This window comes from Melospiza melodia, chromosome 30 (assembly GCF_035770615.1).
Source record: "Melospiza melodia melodia isolate bMelMel2 chromosome 30, bMelMel2.pri, whole genome shotgun sequence".
Lineage (NCBI taxonomy): Eukaryota > Metazoa > Chordata > Aves > Passeriformes > Passerellidae > Melospiza > Melospiza melodia.
This window is the reverse complement of record NC_086223.1, coordinates 2,310,997-2,323,966: the sequence shown is the minus strand read 5'-3', so window position 1 is coordinate 2,323,966 and position 12,970 is coordinate 2,310,997. Positions and strand designations below refer to the sequence as shown.

The window sequence follows — 12,970 nt, the reverse complement described above, 5'->3', positions numbered from 1 at the left end:
AAGGCCGCGACAGAGCACGGCTGTACTGCCGGTCCCTCCCCGCCCCTTCCGCCATATTGAGAAGGTCAGCTGACCCCGGCAGTCGCCATATTGGGAGGGCTGACGGAAATCTTTGTGGTCGCCATGTTTGGAAGGTCAGAGATTGGCTCCGCGCTGCCGCCATCTTGGGAAGGTCTACTCCGCATGCAGTGACGTCATCGTCAGCGGGGCTGTGACGTCACTCCCACCATGACCTCAATCCCTAGCATGACATCACAGACAGGTGCCGGGACAGACTTTTATTGGGGCTCCCCGCCCCACCCCCAGCTTGTTTTTTTTTTTTTTTTTTGCCTTTTTTTTTCCTCCTTTTTCTTAAAAAATAGATGTACAATTCCGGACAGCGGCGGTACAAAATATACACGTCTGGGGGGAGGGGAGGGGGGGGCAGGCCACACATACAAAAATAGAGGGGATGGGGGGGGGGAGGATCATGACCCCTTCCCCCCCCAGGTACCCCTGTGCCCCAGCCAGGGGAGGGGGCAGGGGGAGAGGGGGATGGGCCGGGGGGTCCCCAAACCCACACCCAAACCCCCCCCAAGGGTGGGGGCAGCACCCAAGGGCCGGGGCTGGGCAAAGTGCGTCAGTGCTGGGGGGCTCCGGGCCCCCCGGGGGGGTGCCGGGGTTTGGGGGTCCCGGGGGTCCCCTCCTCACTGGCTGCCGGGCTCCAGCTTGTAGGAGAGCTCGAAGAGCAGGTTCTGGTTGTCGATGACGCGCAGCTGCCGCACGTAGGCCTTGGTCTGCAGCTGGGCCGGGGACGCCTCCAGCTCCAGGCCTGGGAACGGCCCCGGAACCGGGAACGGGGATGGAGGGATGGGGTGGGAGTGTGGGAATGGGATGGGAGATGGCAGTGTGGGAATGGTGATGGAGAGGATGGGGATGGAGGGATGGGGATGGGAGTGTGGGAATGGGATGGAGGGATGGGGATGGAGGGATGGGTTGGGAGTGTGGGAATGGTGATGGAGAGGATTGGGATGGAGGGATGGGGATGGGAATGTGGGAATGGGATGGAGGGATGGGAGATGGGAGTGTGGGAATGGTGATGGAGAGGATTGGGATGGAGGGATGGGAGATGGCAGTGTGGGAATGGGATGGAGGGATGGGGAAGGAGGGATGGGTTGGGAGTGTGGGAATGGTGATGGAGAGGATTGGGATGGAGGGATGGGGATGGGAATGTGGGAATGGGATGGAGGGATGGGAGATGGGAGTGTGGGGATGGGAATGGAGAGGATTGGGATGGAGGGATGAGGATGAGAGATGGCAGCGTGGGGATGGGGAGGATGGGGATGGAGGGATGGGTTGGGAGTGTGGGAATGGGATGGAGGGATGGGATGGCAGTGTGGGAATGGGGAGGATGGGGATGGAGGAAAGGCAGGGATGGAAGTAGGTCGGTATGGCAAGGCAAGGGTGGGGATGTGGGGATGGAGGGATGGGAAAATATAGTGTGGAAACGGGGTCAGTGGGGATGGAAGGGATGGAGGGATGGCAGTGGGAAATGGCAGTGTGGGAATGGAGGGGAGGCAGGGATGGAGGGGAGGCAGGGATGGAGGGATGGGGATGAGAGGTGGCAGTGTGGGAATGGGCGTGTGGCAATGGTGATGGAGGGATGGAGATGGGATGGTGATGGAGGGATGGAGGGAGAAGGATGGAAGTAGTCAGGCATGGCAAGGCAGTGGTGGGAATGTGGGCATGGAGGGGTTGGAGGGGATGGAGGGGATGCAGGAAGGAAATGGGGATGGCAGCGTGAAAGTGGGGATTGAAGGATGGAAAAGATGCAAGGGATGCAGGTGAAGGGATGGAGATGGAATGGCCATGTGGGAATGGGGACGTGGGGACAGGGATGAAGGGATGGGGATCCAGGGATGCAGAGTGAAGAGAGAAGGGGTGAGGATGCAGGGATTTAGGGATTTAGGGATGCAGAGACATGGACAAAGAGCTGTGAGGATGCTCTGGCCACATCCCCATCCCTCAGGGCCAGCACCGCAGGTTCAGGGCCGTGTGGGCATCCCCTGCAGTGCCCCCCTCAGCCCCAAAAGTGCCTCCCAGCCCCAGCAGGGCCCCTCAACCCCAACAGTGCCCCCCTCACCCCAGCAGTGCCCCCCTCAACCCCAACAGTGCCCCCCAGCCCCGTCCCCCACTCACAGAGGGGGCGGCTCCTGTACTTCCTCACGGTTCTCACTTTCTCAGCGATGCAGTGCTGGGACACAGAGAGAGCCCAGAGTCAGCCCCAGCCCCCCGAGACCCCACCCCAGCCCCCCCAGGGACCACTGATCCCTCCTGCGCCCCCCCAACCCTCAGGGACCCCCCTGGATCCCGTTCTGCACCCAGGACACCCTGAATCCTCCCACCCTCCAGAGAGGGGAACCCCAAATCCTCGGGGAAGGGGGGGTTCTCCAGCTCCTCAGGGGGGTCCTCCAGCCCCTCATGGGGTCCCCTCCCCCCTGCCCTCATCCTGGGGGTCCCTGTGCCCCATTCCCCCCTGGAACCCACCAGTTTCTCCACATTGACCAGCCCATCCAGGAGGGTTTTGCTGCCTTCATGCAGGAAGGTCAGATCTGGGGGAGAGAGGGGGTGATGCGGTTGGGGGGGGGGTCCCGTGGGGTGTCAGAGGGACCCCAACCCACCCAGGGGAAACCCCTGAGACCCCTCCTCACCTTTGAGGATGAGAGGCACGAAGGGGATGAGCGGGGGCTTCATCTTGGCCAGCACCTCCCTGTAGGTCTTGTGGTTCCTGCAGGGGTCCTGGGGGGAAATGGGGGGGATCAGGCTTTGGGGGGGCTCCCCAGGGGTGCCCTGGATCCCCCTCCCCATGCTGGTGGCCATGGATATGGGGTTGGTGAGGGGGGAGAGAGGCAAGGACACCCCAGGACACCCTGGGACCCCCAGGAGAGACCTGGGGACCCCCCCACCCCCCAAACACCCACAGCAGCCCCCACACCTCTCACCCACCGTCAGGTTCTCAAACTTCCGAAAGAGATTCTTGAATTTCCCTGGGAGCTTCTGGAAGACAAAAAAAAAAAAAAAAAAAAGGGGAGAGGGTGGGCAGCATCCAGCAGGGCCAGGGAGCACCAAAGAGAGGGGCAGGAGCATCCAGGAGCTTCTGGGAGAGCCCAGGAAAGGGTCAGGGAGCGTCTGAGGGGGTCCAGAAAGGTCTGGAAGCATCCAGAGGTGGTCTGGGAGCACCCAGAGGAGTGTTGGCAGCACTGAGATGGGGGTGAGAGGTCCTGGAGGGTTCCAAGGGTGCTCAAAGTGGGGTCTGGAAAAACCCAGGAGGGGTCTGGGAGCAGCCAGATGTGGGCATGAGCATCCCAAGGGTCCTGGGAGCACCTGGGCAGTGTCAGGGAGCACCCAAGGGTGGTCTGGGAGCATCCAGGGGCAGTCCAGGAGCACCCAGAGAAGTTCCAGGAGTACTGAGAGGAAAGGGAGCTCCTGGGGGGGGTTCTGAGAACACACAAGGAAGGACTGAAAGAACCCAGGAGGGGCCTGGGAGCAGCCAGGGGTGGGCATGGGCACCCTGAGGGTCCTGGGAGCAGCCAGGGATGGTCTGGGATCACACAGGGATGGTCTGGGAGCACCCAGGGATGGTCTGGGAGCACCCAGGGATGGACAAGGAGCACCCAGGGATGGTCTGGGAGCACCCAGGGATGGACAAGGAGCGCCCAGGGATGGTCTAGGAGTGCCCAGGGATGGACAGGGATCACCAAGAGATGGTCAGAGAGCACCCAGGGATGGTCTGGGAGTGCCCAGGGATGGTCAGGGATCACACAGGGATGGACAGGGATCACCCAGGGATGGTTTGGGATCACCAAGAGATGGTCAGGGAGCACCCAGGGATGGTCAGGGAGCACCCAGGGATGGTCAGGGAGCACCCAGGGATGGTCAGGGAGCACCCAAGGATGGACAGGGAGCACCCAGGGATGGACAGGGAGCACCCAAGGATGGACAGGGAGCACCCAGGGATGGTCTGGGATCACCCAGGGATGGACAGGGAGCACCCAGGGATGGACAGGGATCACCCAGGGGTGGTTTGGGATCACCAAGAGATGGTCAGGGAGCACCCAGGGATGGTCTTGGAGCACCCAGGGATGGTCAGGGAGCACCCAGGGATGGTCAGGGATCACCCAGGGGTGGACAGGGAGCACCCAGGGATGGTCAGGGAGCACCAAGGGATGGACAGGGATCACCCAGGGATGGACAGGGATCACCCAGGGATGGACAGGGAGCACCCAGGGATGGTCTGGGATCACCCAGGGATGGACAGGGAGCACCCAGGGATGGTCTGGGATCACCCAAGGATGGTCTGGGATCACACAGGGATGGTCTGGTCCCCAGGAAAGGGTCAGGGCATGAGGGGGGCACAAAGATGGATGTGAAGCTGCAACCAGGAGGGCACCAGGGTGGGCGACCCCTCCAGCCCCTGGGCACCCCCCAAGGGTCACAACTCCTTGTCCTTCTTGGGAACTGACCCACAGGGACCCCCAGGACCCAGAGGGAACCTCAGCATGAAGCAAACCTTGTCCCACAGAGACCCCAGACCCCACAGGACTCCCTTCCCTCCCCAGCACCCCCTGGGTGGGTGGGTGACCCCAGGCAAGGCTCAGGGAGCCCCTGGAGGTGTCCAGAAGGGCACAGGAGGATGTGGGAGCGCGGTGGAAGTGGGGGCACCCCGTTGCTCACCTCCCAGGTGAGGCGCAGGCGGCTGATGGCGGCGTTGTTGAGGCCGATGACGATGGCGTAGAAGGAGAGCATGTCCTGGTTCTGCTTGCAGCTGGGGTGGGGACAGCGTGAGGGACACCCCAGAACCCCTGGCAGCCTCCCGTGTGCCCCCCCATTGTAACCCAGGACATTGCTCTGGCTGCCATGGATGGCTCGTGCCAAGAGACCTTGGCATGGAGTCAAAACCACCTTTTAACCCCTGGAAAAAAAACTTCCAGCTTTGCGTGAGGATTTACAAGCCACAAGAGTTTGAGTAGAGTGATAGTGAGTTTGTCACAGGGTGAAAAATGTAGAATTTTGGGGTTTTTAGAATGGGGGTTCAAGAGGCAAGATGGAGGAATCTGGGCGTGTCCAATCTTCCTCTTTCCTGTCCTCCATCTTCTGCTGTGCTGGTGGCACTTCTGGATTGGTTTAGAGTGGAGACAGAATGTCTAACATTGGTGATATGTATTGGAAGATTATTGTAAATAAACTACACGTAGTTCTTAGTATGCTAAGAAGTACGTATAGTTTATTTTTTTAATTTTACACTATATTTTTTTAATACTAAAATTTTATACTAATTTTTTTGGCATAAAAATGAGTGTAAAAAATTAATTTTAGTATTAAAAAAATTTTAGTTCTTAGTATACTAAGAACTACGTATACTTTATTTTTTTATTTTATACCAAATTTTTTAATACTAATTTTTTATACTAGATTTTTTATACTAATTTTTTTAGTATAAAAAAATTCAAGTTTTAGTTCTTAGTATACTAAGAACTACATATACTTTATTTTTTAATTTTATACTAATTTTTAATACTAATTTTTATACTAGATTTTTATACTGTTTTTACTATAAAAAATTAGTAAAAAAAAATTAATTTTGCTATAATTTTTTTTAATTTTTTAGTTCTTAGTACACTAAGAACTAAAAATCGAAATTTTTTATTTAAAAACTAGTATAAAAAATTTAGTATAAAATTAAAAAAATAAAGTATACGTAGTTCTTAGTATACTAAGAACAACGTATATTGTATTTTTTAAATTTAACACTAATTTTTAATACTAATTTTTATACTAGATTTTTTTACTGTTTTTACTATAAAAATTAGTAAAAAAAATTAATTTTGCTATAATTTTTTTTAATTTTTTAGTTCTTAGTATACTAAGAACTAGGTATACTTTATTTTTTTAATTTTATACTAAACTTTTTATACTAGTTTTTAAATAAAAAATTTCGATTTTTAGTTCTTAGTATACAAAGAACTAGGTATACTTTATTTTTTAAATTTTACACTAATTTTTTAATACTAATTTTTATACCAGATTTTTATGCTATTTTTACTGTTAAAAATTAGTATAAAATTTTTAATTTTAGCATAATTTTTTTTAATTTTTTACTTCTTAGTATACTAAGAACGATGTATATTTTTTTATTTTATACTAAATTTTACACTAACTTTTTTATACTAAATTTTTTAATACTAATTTTTTTACTTTATACTTTTTATTTTATCCTAAAAAACTAACACTGCCTCAAAGGTGGCGAGTGTGCCACGACAAACCTCAGCAGGTCAGAGACAGAATATAATAGATATGATAGTGGAACCCTGGAAAAAGTTAAAGCTAGAATCTAAAATGTTAGGCTTTGTGCTTTCCCAGATCAACTGCACCTGCATAAGCAATATGATAAATTATATAATTGTTAGATGTGATGATGGTTTAGTAATTAAATGTAATTATTATATAACCATAAGAAGAATAGTGAGAAACTATGTTGGAAATTCAGAGAGGGGCTAAATTTATGTATCCAATAGAACAATATAAGTTTAATAATTAACATGAAAGTTATGTAATGATAGAGTATAAAACATGATCATTTCGGATGTATGGTCGGAGTCAGATTTGGGTTGAATATACCCTGATTCCCAGAGCTCTTAATAAAAAGCACCGCATATAATCCCCCGTGATTATGTGTTTTTGAACGCTAACAGATAAGAGAAAACAAACAACCTCGAGAACCAGAACAGAAGAGTCTTGGCTTCTTCTTCGGTTGTGGAGCTGGGAGAAAAGGACTTTAAAACACCTTTAAAGCCCCCGGGCCCCCCAGACTCACATGGCAGCGATCTTGATGAGCTTCTTGAGCAGGTGGGCACGCTTGCCCAGCGCCTCGCAGAGCAGCAGCTCCGTGCCCACCCAGTGCTGCACCTCGCTGCAGCGCTGCAGCAGCAGCTCCAGGTTCGCCGTCTCCCTGCGGCCCCGCTCCCCGTGGAACACGTAATCCACAAATTCCACCTGCCACGGGCACACAGAGAGTAGCAAATGAATTATTTTAATTTTTTTTAATTATTAAAAAAAATTAATTTAAATTTATTTTTTATCTATTTTTTTTAATATAATCTCTTTTTTTTTTAATCGAAATTTTAATTATTTCTAAAATTATTCTGTGATGGTGAATAGTTCTGTGGCTGCAGAAGGTTGCGCAAACATTTTATTATACTACACTATACTACATTACACTAATACTAATACTACACTAATACTATACTACACTATACTAATAATATAAACTATACTACACTAATACTAATACTATTGCAAACTATACCAAAGAAAAATATATAAAACTATATATAAATAAATATATAAATATATGTAACTATCATATATATAACTATACTAAAAATATAAAATTATAAAAAATAAATACTATATATATAAATGTACTGAAGAAAAATAGAAAACTATATATAAATATATATATAAAATATGTAAATATATATATATAACTATAATATATATAACTATACTAAAAATATAAAATTATAAATAAATAAGTAAAAAACTACTGTATATATAAACATACTAAAGAAAAAATGTAAAACTATATATAAACATATATATAAGACTATAATATACATAAAACTATACTAAAGGAAAAAATATAAAACTATATATAAACATATATATAAGACTATAATATATATAAAACTATACTAAAGGAAAAAATATAAAACTATATTTAAATAAATAAATATATTTAAAACTATAATATATATATGAAACTATACTAAAGAAAAAATATATTATGATATATAATTAAATAAATGTAAAACTATATATAAATTAATTATATACAAAACTGTAATATATATAAAAATATACTAAAGAAAAATACATATGTAAAACTACATATAAATAAATATAAAACTATAATATATATAAAACCATACTAAAGAAAAACATATCAAACTATATAAAAATAAATAAATAAAAAACGATTTTATATATATACATATATATATACATATATATATACACATATAAATATGTATATATATAGATAGATATAGATATATGTGTGCATATATATGTATATATATATATATATATATATATATATATGTGTGTGTGTGTGTATATATATATATATATATATATATAAAAAACTATACTAAGGAAAATCTAACATCTTTACCCAACACACACATGGCTCCAACTGGTCAAATGAAATAAAAAATAAAAAAACCATCCCTAGAATCCAACCAACAAATCCCTTTCAGCAAACAATCTCCACAACCCATTCCACACGCGCCAAACAACAAGGGCAGAAATTGAGATAAGAACTGTTTTCCTTCTCTCTGTGAGCTTTCTCACAGGAAAATCCTGGGAGGGAGAATTTATTCTTATTATTATTTATTGTTTTTATACTCTGTTCAGAGGCGGTGTGAGTCCCACACACACCCCCGAGGCCCCGCACCTCGTGGATGCAGCGGAACAGCTCCCAGTGGAACGCCGTCAGGTGGTTGGCCACATCCTCGGGCTCCGCTCGGTGGATCTCGGTGTCCCCCGGCACCACCTGGATCTCCTCGGGCAGTGGCACCTGTGAGGCGACACTCAGGGCTGGGTCCCCCCCGCTCTGCACAGGGGGGTGGTGGCAGTGCCAGCTGTTGGGGTGCCCCCACTCACCAGCGAGTCGAAAGTGTCCCTGGTGCAGGCGAAGAGGTGGCTGTTGATGCCCAGCGTGGTGAACACGCACTCCTCGCTGGGCTGCAGCACCGCTTTCTCTGCCGAGGGGCACAGAGAGGGGGGTCAGCACCCCCTGGGACCCCCAGCCCTGCCCGCAGCCCCCCCCCAGCCCCACGGGCACCTCCGGACGAGGCCATGGTGACGAGGATGAGGGCGTCCCCACGGGCGCTCTGCTCCTCCGAGTACTGCAGCTTCTCGGTGACCGAGGCCAGGATGTCCTGCACCGAGGCCGAGAGGCGGCTGCGGATGGTGACGTACGAGTGGTCGGGCATGTACACACGGCAGAAAACTGGGGAGAGGGCGGGGGGGTCAGCGCCGGGCACCCCCACAGCACCCCGGCACTGCCCGCCGGGGAAACTGAGGCACGGAGAGGGCACGGAGCAGAGCCGGTCCCATGGTGGGTCACAGAGGGGATCCTGGTCCCCCTGGGGCTCCCCCCAAAGTCACTCACTCTCGTCAGAACCCCGGAACGCCACCCGGGTCTGCAGGCAGGAGTCGATGCGGCGGAAATGCCGGAACAGCGGCTTCACCTGCTTGTTCGGGGGGGGGGTCTCGTCCGCCACCCTGGGGGGCACAGACAGGGCTCAGACAGGACCCCCGACCCTGGGGCTGCACCCCGAGACCCCAGGGTGGGCACAGGAGGGTGGGCACAGGAGGAGGGGTCCAAGGCTGTGCATGGTGAGGGCATAAGGAGGGCACAAAGCTGCAACCAGGAGGGCACCAGGGTGGGTGACCCCTCCAGCCCCTGGGCACCCCCGCCAAGGGCCACAACTCCTTGTCCTTCTTGGGAACTGACCCACAGGGACCCCCAGGACCCTCTGCCCTCCCCAGGGACCTCCTGATCCAGAGGGAACCTCAGGACCAAGCAAATCTTGTCGCACAGAGACCCCAGACCCCAAAGGACCCCCTGCCCTCCTTGGGATCCCTGATCCCCCCAGGACCCCCTGACCCTCTTCTCACTTGAGCTCCACGGTCTCCACGAGCTGGTGCAGCTTGATGATCTCGTCCTCCAGCTCGTGGTACAGGGACGTGTCCTTCATGATGAGCAGGTAAAGCTCCTGTGGCACAAGAGGGGTCAGGGCCGGGACTCCTGACACCGAGGGGAGGGGGACACGGGGAGGGGACACGCACCTTGATGACCTTCCCGGCGCTCTCCTCCTCCTGCAGCAGCCCCTTGTAGGTGTCGAGGAAGTGCAGCAGCACGGCCAGCACCGCCCGCTTGCGCCGCAGCCCCGAGCCCTCCTCCCAGCGCGCCGGGGGGCTGCCGGCCGCCAGCACGAAGGTGCCGCTGTCAAGGAGCCGCCACGGCAAGGAGGGACCCCCGGCCACCCCCCGTTTTGCCACCCTGGTGCCAGCTCCACTGCACCCTGGTGCCCATGTTGATGCCCTGCTGGTTGCACCTCGATGCCAACTCTTGTGCCACCACAGTGTCCCCTTCATGGCCCACCCTCGCCGCACCCCAATACCCTCCTGATGCCCAGGGCCGGACCCCTCGGTACCCACCCCCGTGCCCCCCAGGATATTGCTGGTGCAGCTGCTGCAGGAAGCGCTCGGTGGGCAGGAACAGCGAGTGGGTGAGCACGATGTCATCCAGCAGCGACTCTGGGGGGACAACGGGGACACACGTGGGCACACCCCCCTCCCAAATATCCCCCCGACACCCCCCGTGCCCGGATGGGTGAGGGGAGCGCTGGTAATTCGCGGGGTGACACCGGGAGAGGCCGAGCCCCACGCGAACCCCCCCGCGCCGGCGCTGACTCAGGGCCCGCTCCCAGCCCCGGGGCAACCGGGCCCGGCCGAGCCGGTGTGGGGGCAGAGGCGCCGGCAGGGCGGCACCGGGGCCGCGACGCCCCGGCACACCCGGGAGAGAGCCCCGTGAGAGCCCGGCCGTGGGGCACGGCAGGACACGGCAAAGGGAAACTGAGGCACGCAGCTTGGGGACAGCGAGAGGGTGCCACAGCCGGGCTCTGTGGGCAGCGAGGGTGGCACCGCCCTGGGAAGGTGTTTTGGGTGAGCCAAGGGCTCGGTATCGCCGTCAGAGCTGGCATCAGTCACCGCCAGGACCTTTGGACGAGGCACCGCTCCATCACTGGCACCAGCAGTGCCCTGGTGCCCCGGGGGTCCTGTGGTGGGACCCCAGAGCCCTTCCAAGGGCTGACCCACGGAGGGGCCATGCAGAACATCCACCCAGCCACTAACCCGGTCACGGAGCCAGGGCAGAGCATCCCCTGACGCTCCCGCGCCGGGCACAGCACCCAGGGGGCACCAGCTGCTGCCGAAAGCGGGACACGCAGTCTGGGGCACAGGGACGGCACGGGGCACTGCCAGCACGGGGGGCGCAGCTGCACGGCCCCCAGCTCCCCCAGCCCCCTCCCAGCTTCTGCCTGCGGGGCAGGAGATGAACACTCCCCCCAGCCCTGCCTCAGTTTCCCTCTGCAGCACTCACGCTGTACCCCGGATTCACAGGGATGTTTTCCCCACGTCTGGACCCCCACGCTGGCTCCTGCCCCCCTGCTCCCTGCCAGCCTGGGCACCACCAGGCCTGGCAGCGTGCTTGTGCAGGCAGCACCTGGCGCTGCCAGTCCCGGCTCGCCCCTACCCGAGGGCTCCTCTTGGTGGTTGCACCCAATCCCGGCCCTGGCATGGCTGGAGCAGGGGCTGGCAGTGCCCTGGGCTCCCTGAGGGTCTCTGTTCCCGGCAGCCGAGGGCGATTGGCCGGGACAGGGATCCCCGCGGTGCGGGAAGGCTCCCACACCCACCTGCAGCCAGCCTGGCACCCGCCCAGCCCCGACACCGAAACCACCGCGACACCTGGGCACGGGCAGCCGCGGTGGGACAGCACGGGCAGGCCTGTGCCAGAGCAAAGGGGCATCCCAGCGGCCCCCCCTCCACTGCAGCTCCCGTCGGGGCTAATTTTAGCACCAGGAGGATGTTAAGGACCATCCAAGCGGGAGGTGGATGCTGCAGTGACTGCCGGTGCCCGGCCACCCCCCGGCACTGCCACATCCCCTTGCCAGCCCCTCTGCCGAGCTGTCCTGCCCACCCCACCGATTCCTGCCCACCCCTCTGCCCCGGCGGGGACCCAGCTTTGACCTTGTCACCCCCACCGGGCACCGCTGTGCCCTGTGCGGGGCCACCCGCCTCACCGGGCACGCGTGTCCCCGCACCCACCGCGCTGTCCCCAGCCCGGCATCCACCGGCGCATCCGCCCCGCCGCCAGCGGCCGCCCCCGGGCCCTCCACGCTCCGCCGCATCCCCCGCGCTCCCCACGCCGGTGCCGGCGCTCCCGCAGCCCCGTACCTGCCCCGCAGCCCCTCCCGTGCTCAGCCGCCGGCAGTCGGTCGAGGAGCGCGGCCAGGAGCCGCTCGGGGGGCGCGGGCGCGGCGGGGGCGCAGCCGCAGCCGCAGCAGCACCGGGCGGCGGGCGGCGGCTCCGGGCTCGGCGGCTCCCGCTCCCGGTCCCGCTCGCGGTCGCAGCCCGGTGACGGGTCCTCAGGGGAGCGGAGCGGAGCCTCGGGCGGCCGTAGCTCCAGCCAGCGGCCCTCGCCCCCCGGTACCGGCCCCGCGGGCCCCGCCGGCTCCTCGGGGGAGGCGGGCGGGCGCGACAGGCTCTGCCGCCGCGGCGCCGGCACCGAGCCCGGCCCCGGTACCTGCCCCGGGGGGGCGGCGGGGCGGACGGGCAGGTGCGAGCCCGGCTTCTTCAGCAACTTCTCCAGCGGCTTCATGGCCGCCCGGGCGCGGCGGCGGCGGCGGCTCAGGGGCCCATCGGCGGCGGCGGCGGCTCCGTTCGGCTCCGCTCGGGCTCGGGCCGCGGCACCGCTCCCCGCCCGCCCCGCACCGGCTGCGCGCTGCGCCCGCCCCACACCGGCCCCGCCGCCAGCACCGCCCCGCCCCGTTACGGCCCCGCCGCCGCCGCCGACCCCGGCACCTGCCCGCCCCTTTCCCCGCACCGCCGCCGCCCCCGGGCCCGCCAACGGCACCTGCCCGCCCCCTCCCCTCCCCGCAGCACCGCGCTCGGTACCGAACCCGCCCCGGGGCTGCGGGGGCACCGGCTCGCAGCAGGACGCGGTGCCCCCCCCGCTTGCCCGCAGCCCCGCACAGGTGATGCATTCCGCACCCCCGCACCCACCTCCCCGCATTCCCCTGCCGCATCCCTGGCTACCACCGCGCTCCCCCCCGCCCCACACACCGCACAGCCCGGGGGA

The 12,970-nt window shown here is 55.8% G+C and overlaps 1 protein-coding gene across 1 annotated transcript; it reads right to left on the bottom strand.

The window, feature by feature from the left end:
- Positions 1-489: 489 nt before the first annotated feature.
- On the bottom strand, positions 490-12,505 carry RAPGEFL1 (Rap guanine nucleotide exchange factor like 1). The gene is made up of 15 exons (XM_063178870.1): positions 12,067-12,505; positions 10,290-10,368; positions 9,898-10,048; positions 9,727-9,824; positions 9,218-9,330; positions 8,888-9,055; positions 8,707-8,804; positions 8,498-8,620; positions 6,854-7,032; positions 4,714-4,804; positions 2,986-3,036; positions 2,691-2,778; positions 2,527-2,591; positions 2,179-2,233; positions 490-811 (listed from the first exon to the last, which is right to left on the bottom strand). Exons 1-15 carry the CDS (start codon positions 12,488-12,490, stop codon positions 687-689), a joined length of 1,908 nt encoding a protein of 635 aa, XP_063034940.1. The 5' UTR covers positions 12,491-12,505; the 3' UTR covers positions 490-686.
- Between the last annotated feature and the right edge of the window lie 465 nt (positions 12,506-12,970).

What these genes read in the sequence shown, in the direction of transcription:
- RAPGEFL1 (XM_063178870.1), bottom strand. Translation starts at nt 12,490, where the DNA reads ATGAAGCCGCTGGAGAAGTTGCTGAAGAAGCCGGGCTCGCACCTGCCC. An exon ending in GTTCCGGGGTTCTGACGAGA is followed by an intron (nt 9,056 to 9,217) that starts GTGAGTGACTTT and finishes CCCTCTCCCCAG; the next exon opens with TTTTCTGCCGTGTGTACATG. An exon ending in TGGTCAATGTGGAGAAACTG is followed by an intron (nt 2,234 to 2,526) that starts GTGGGTTCCAGG and finishes TCTGTGTCCCAG; the next exon opens with CACTGCATCGCTGAGAAAGT.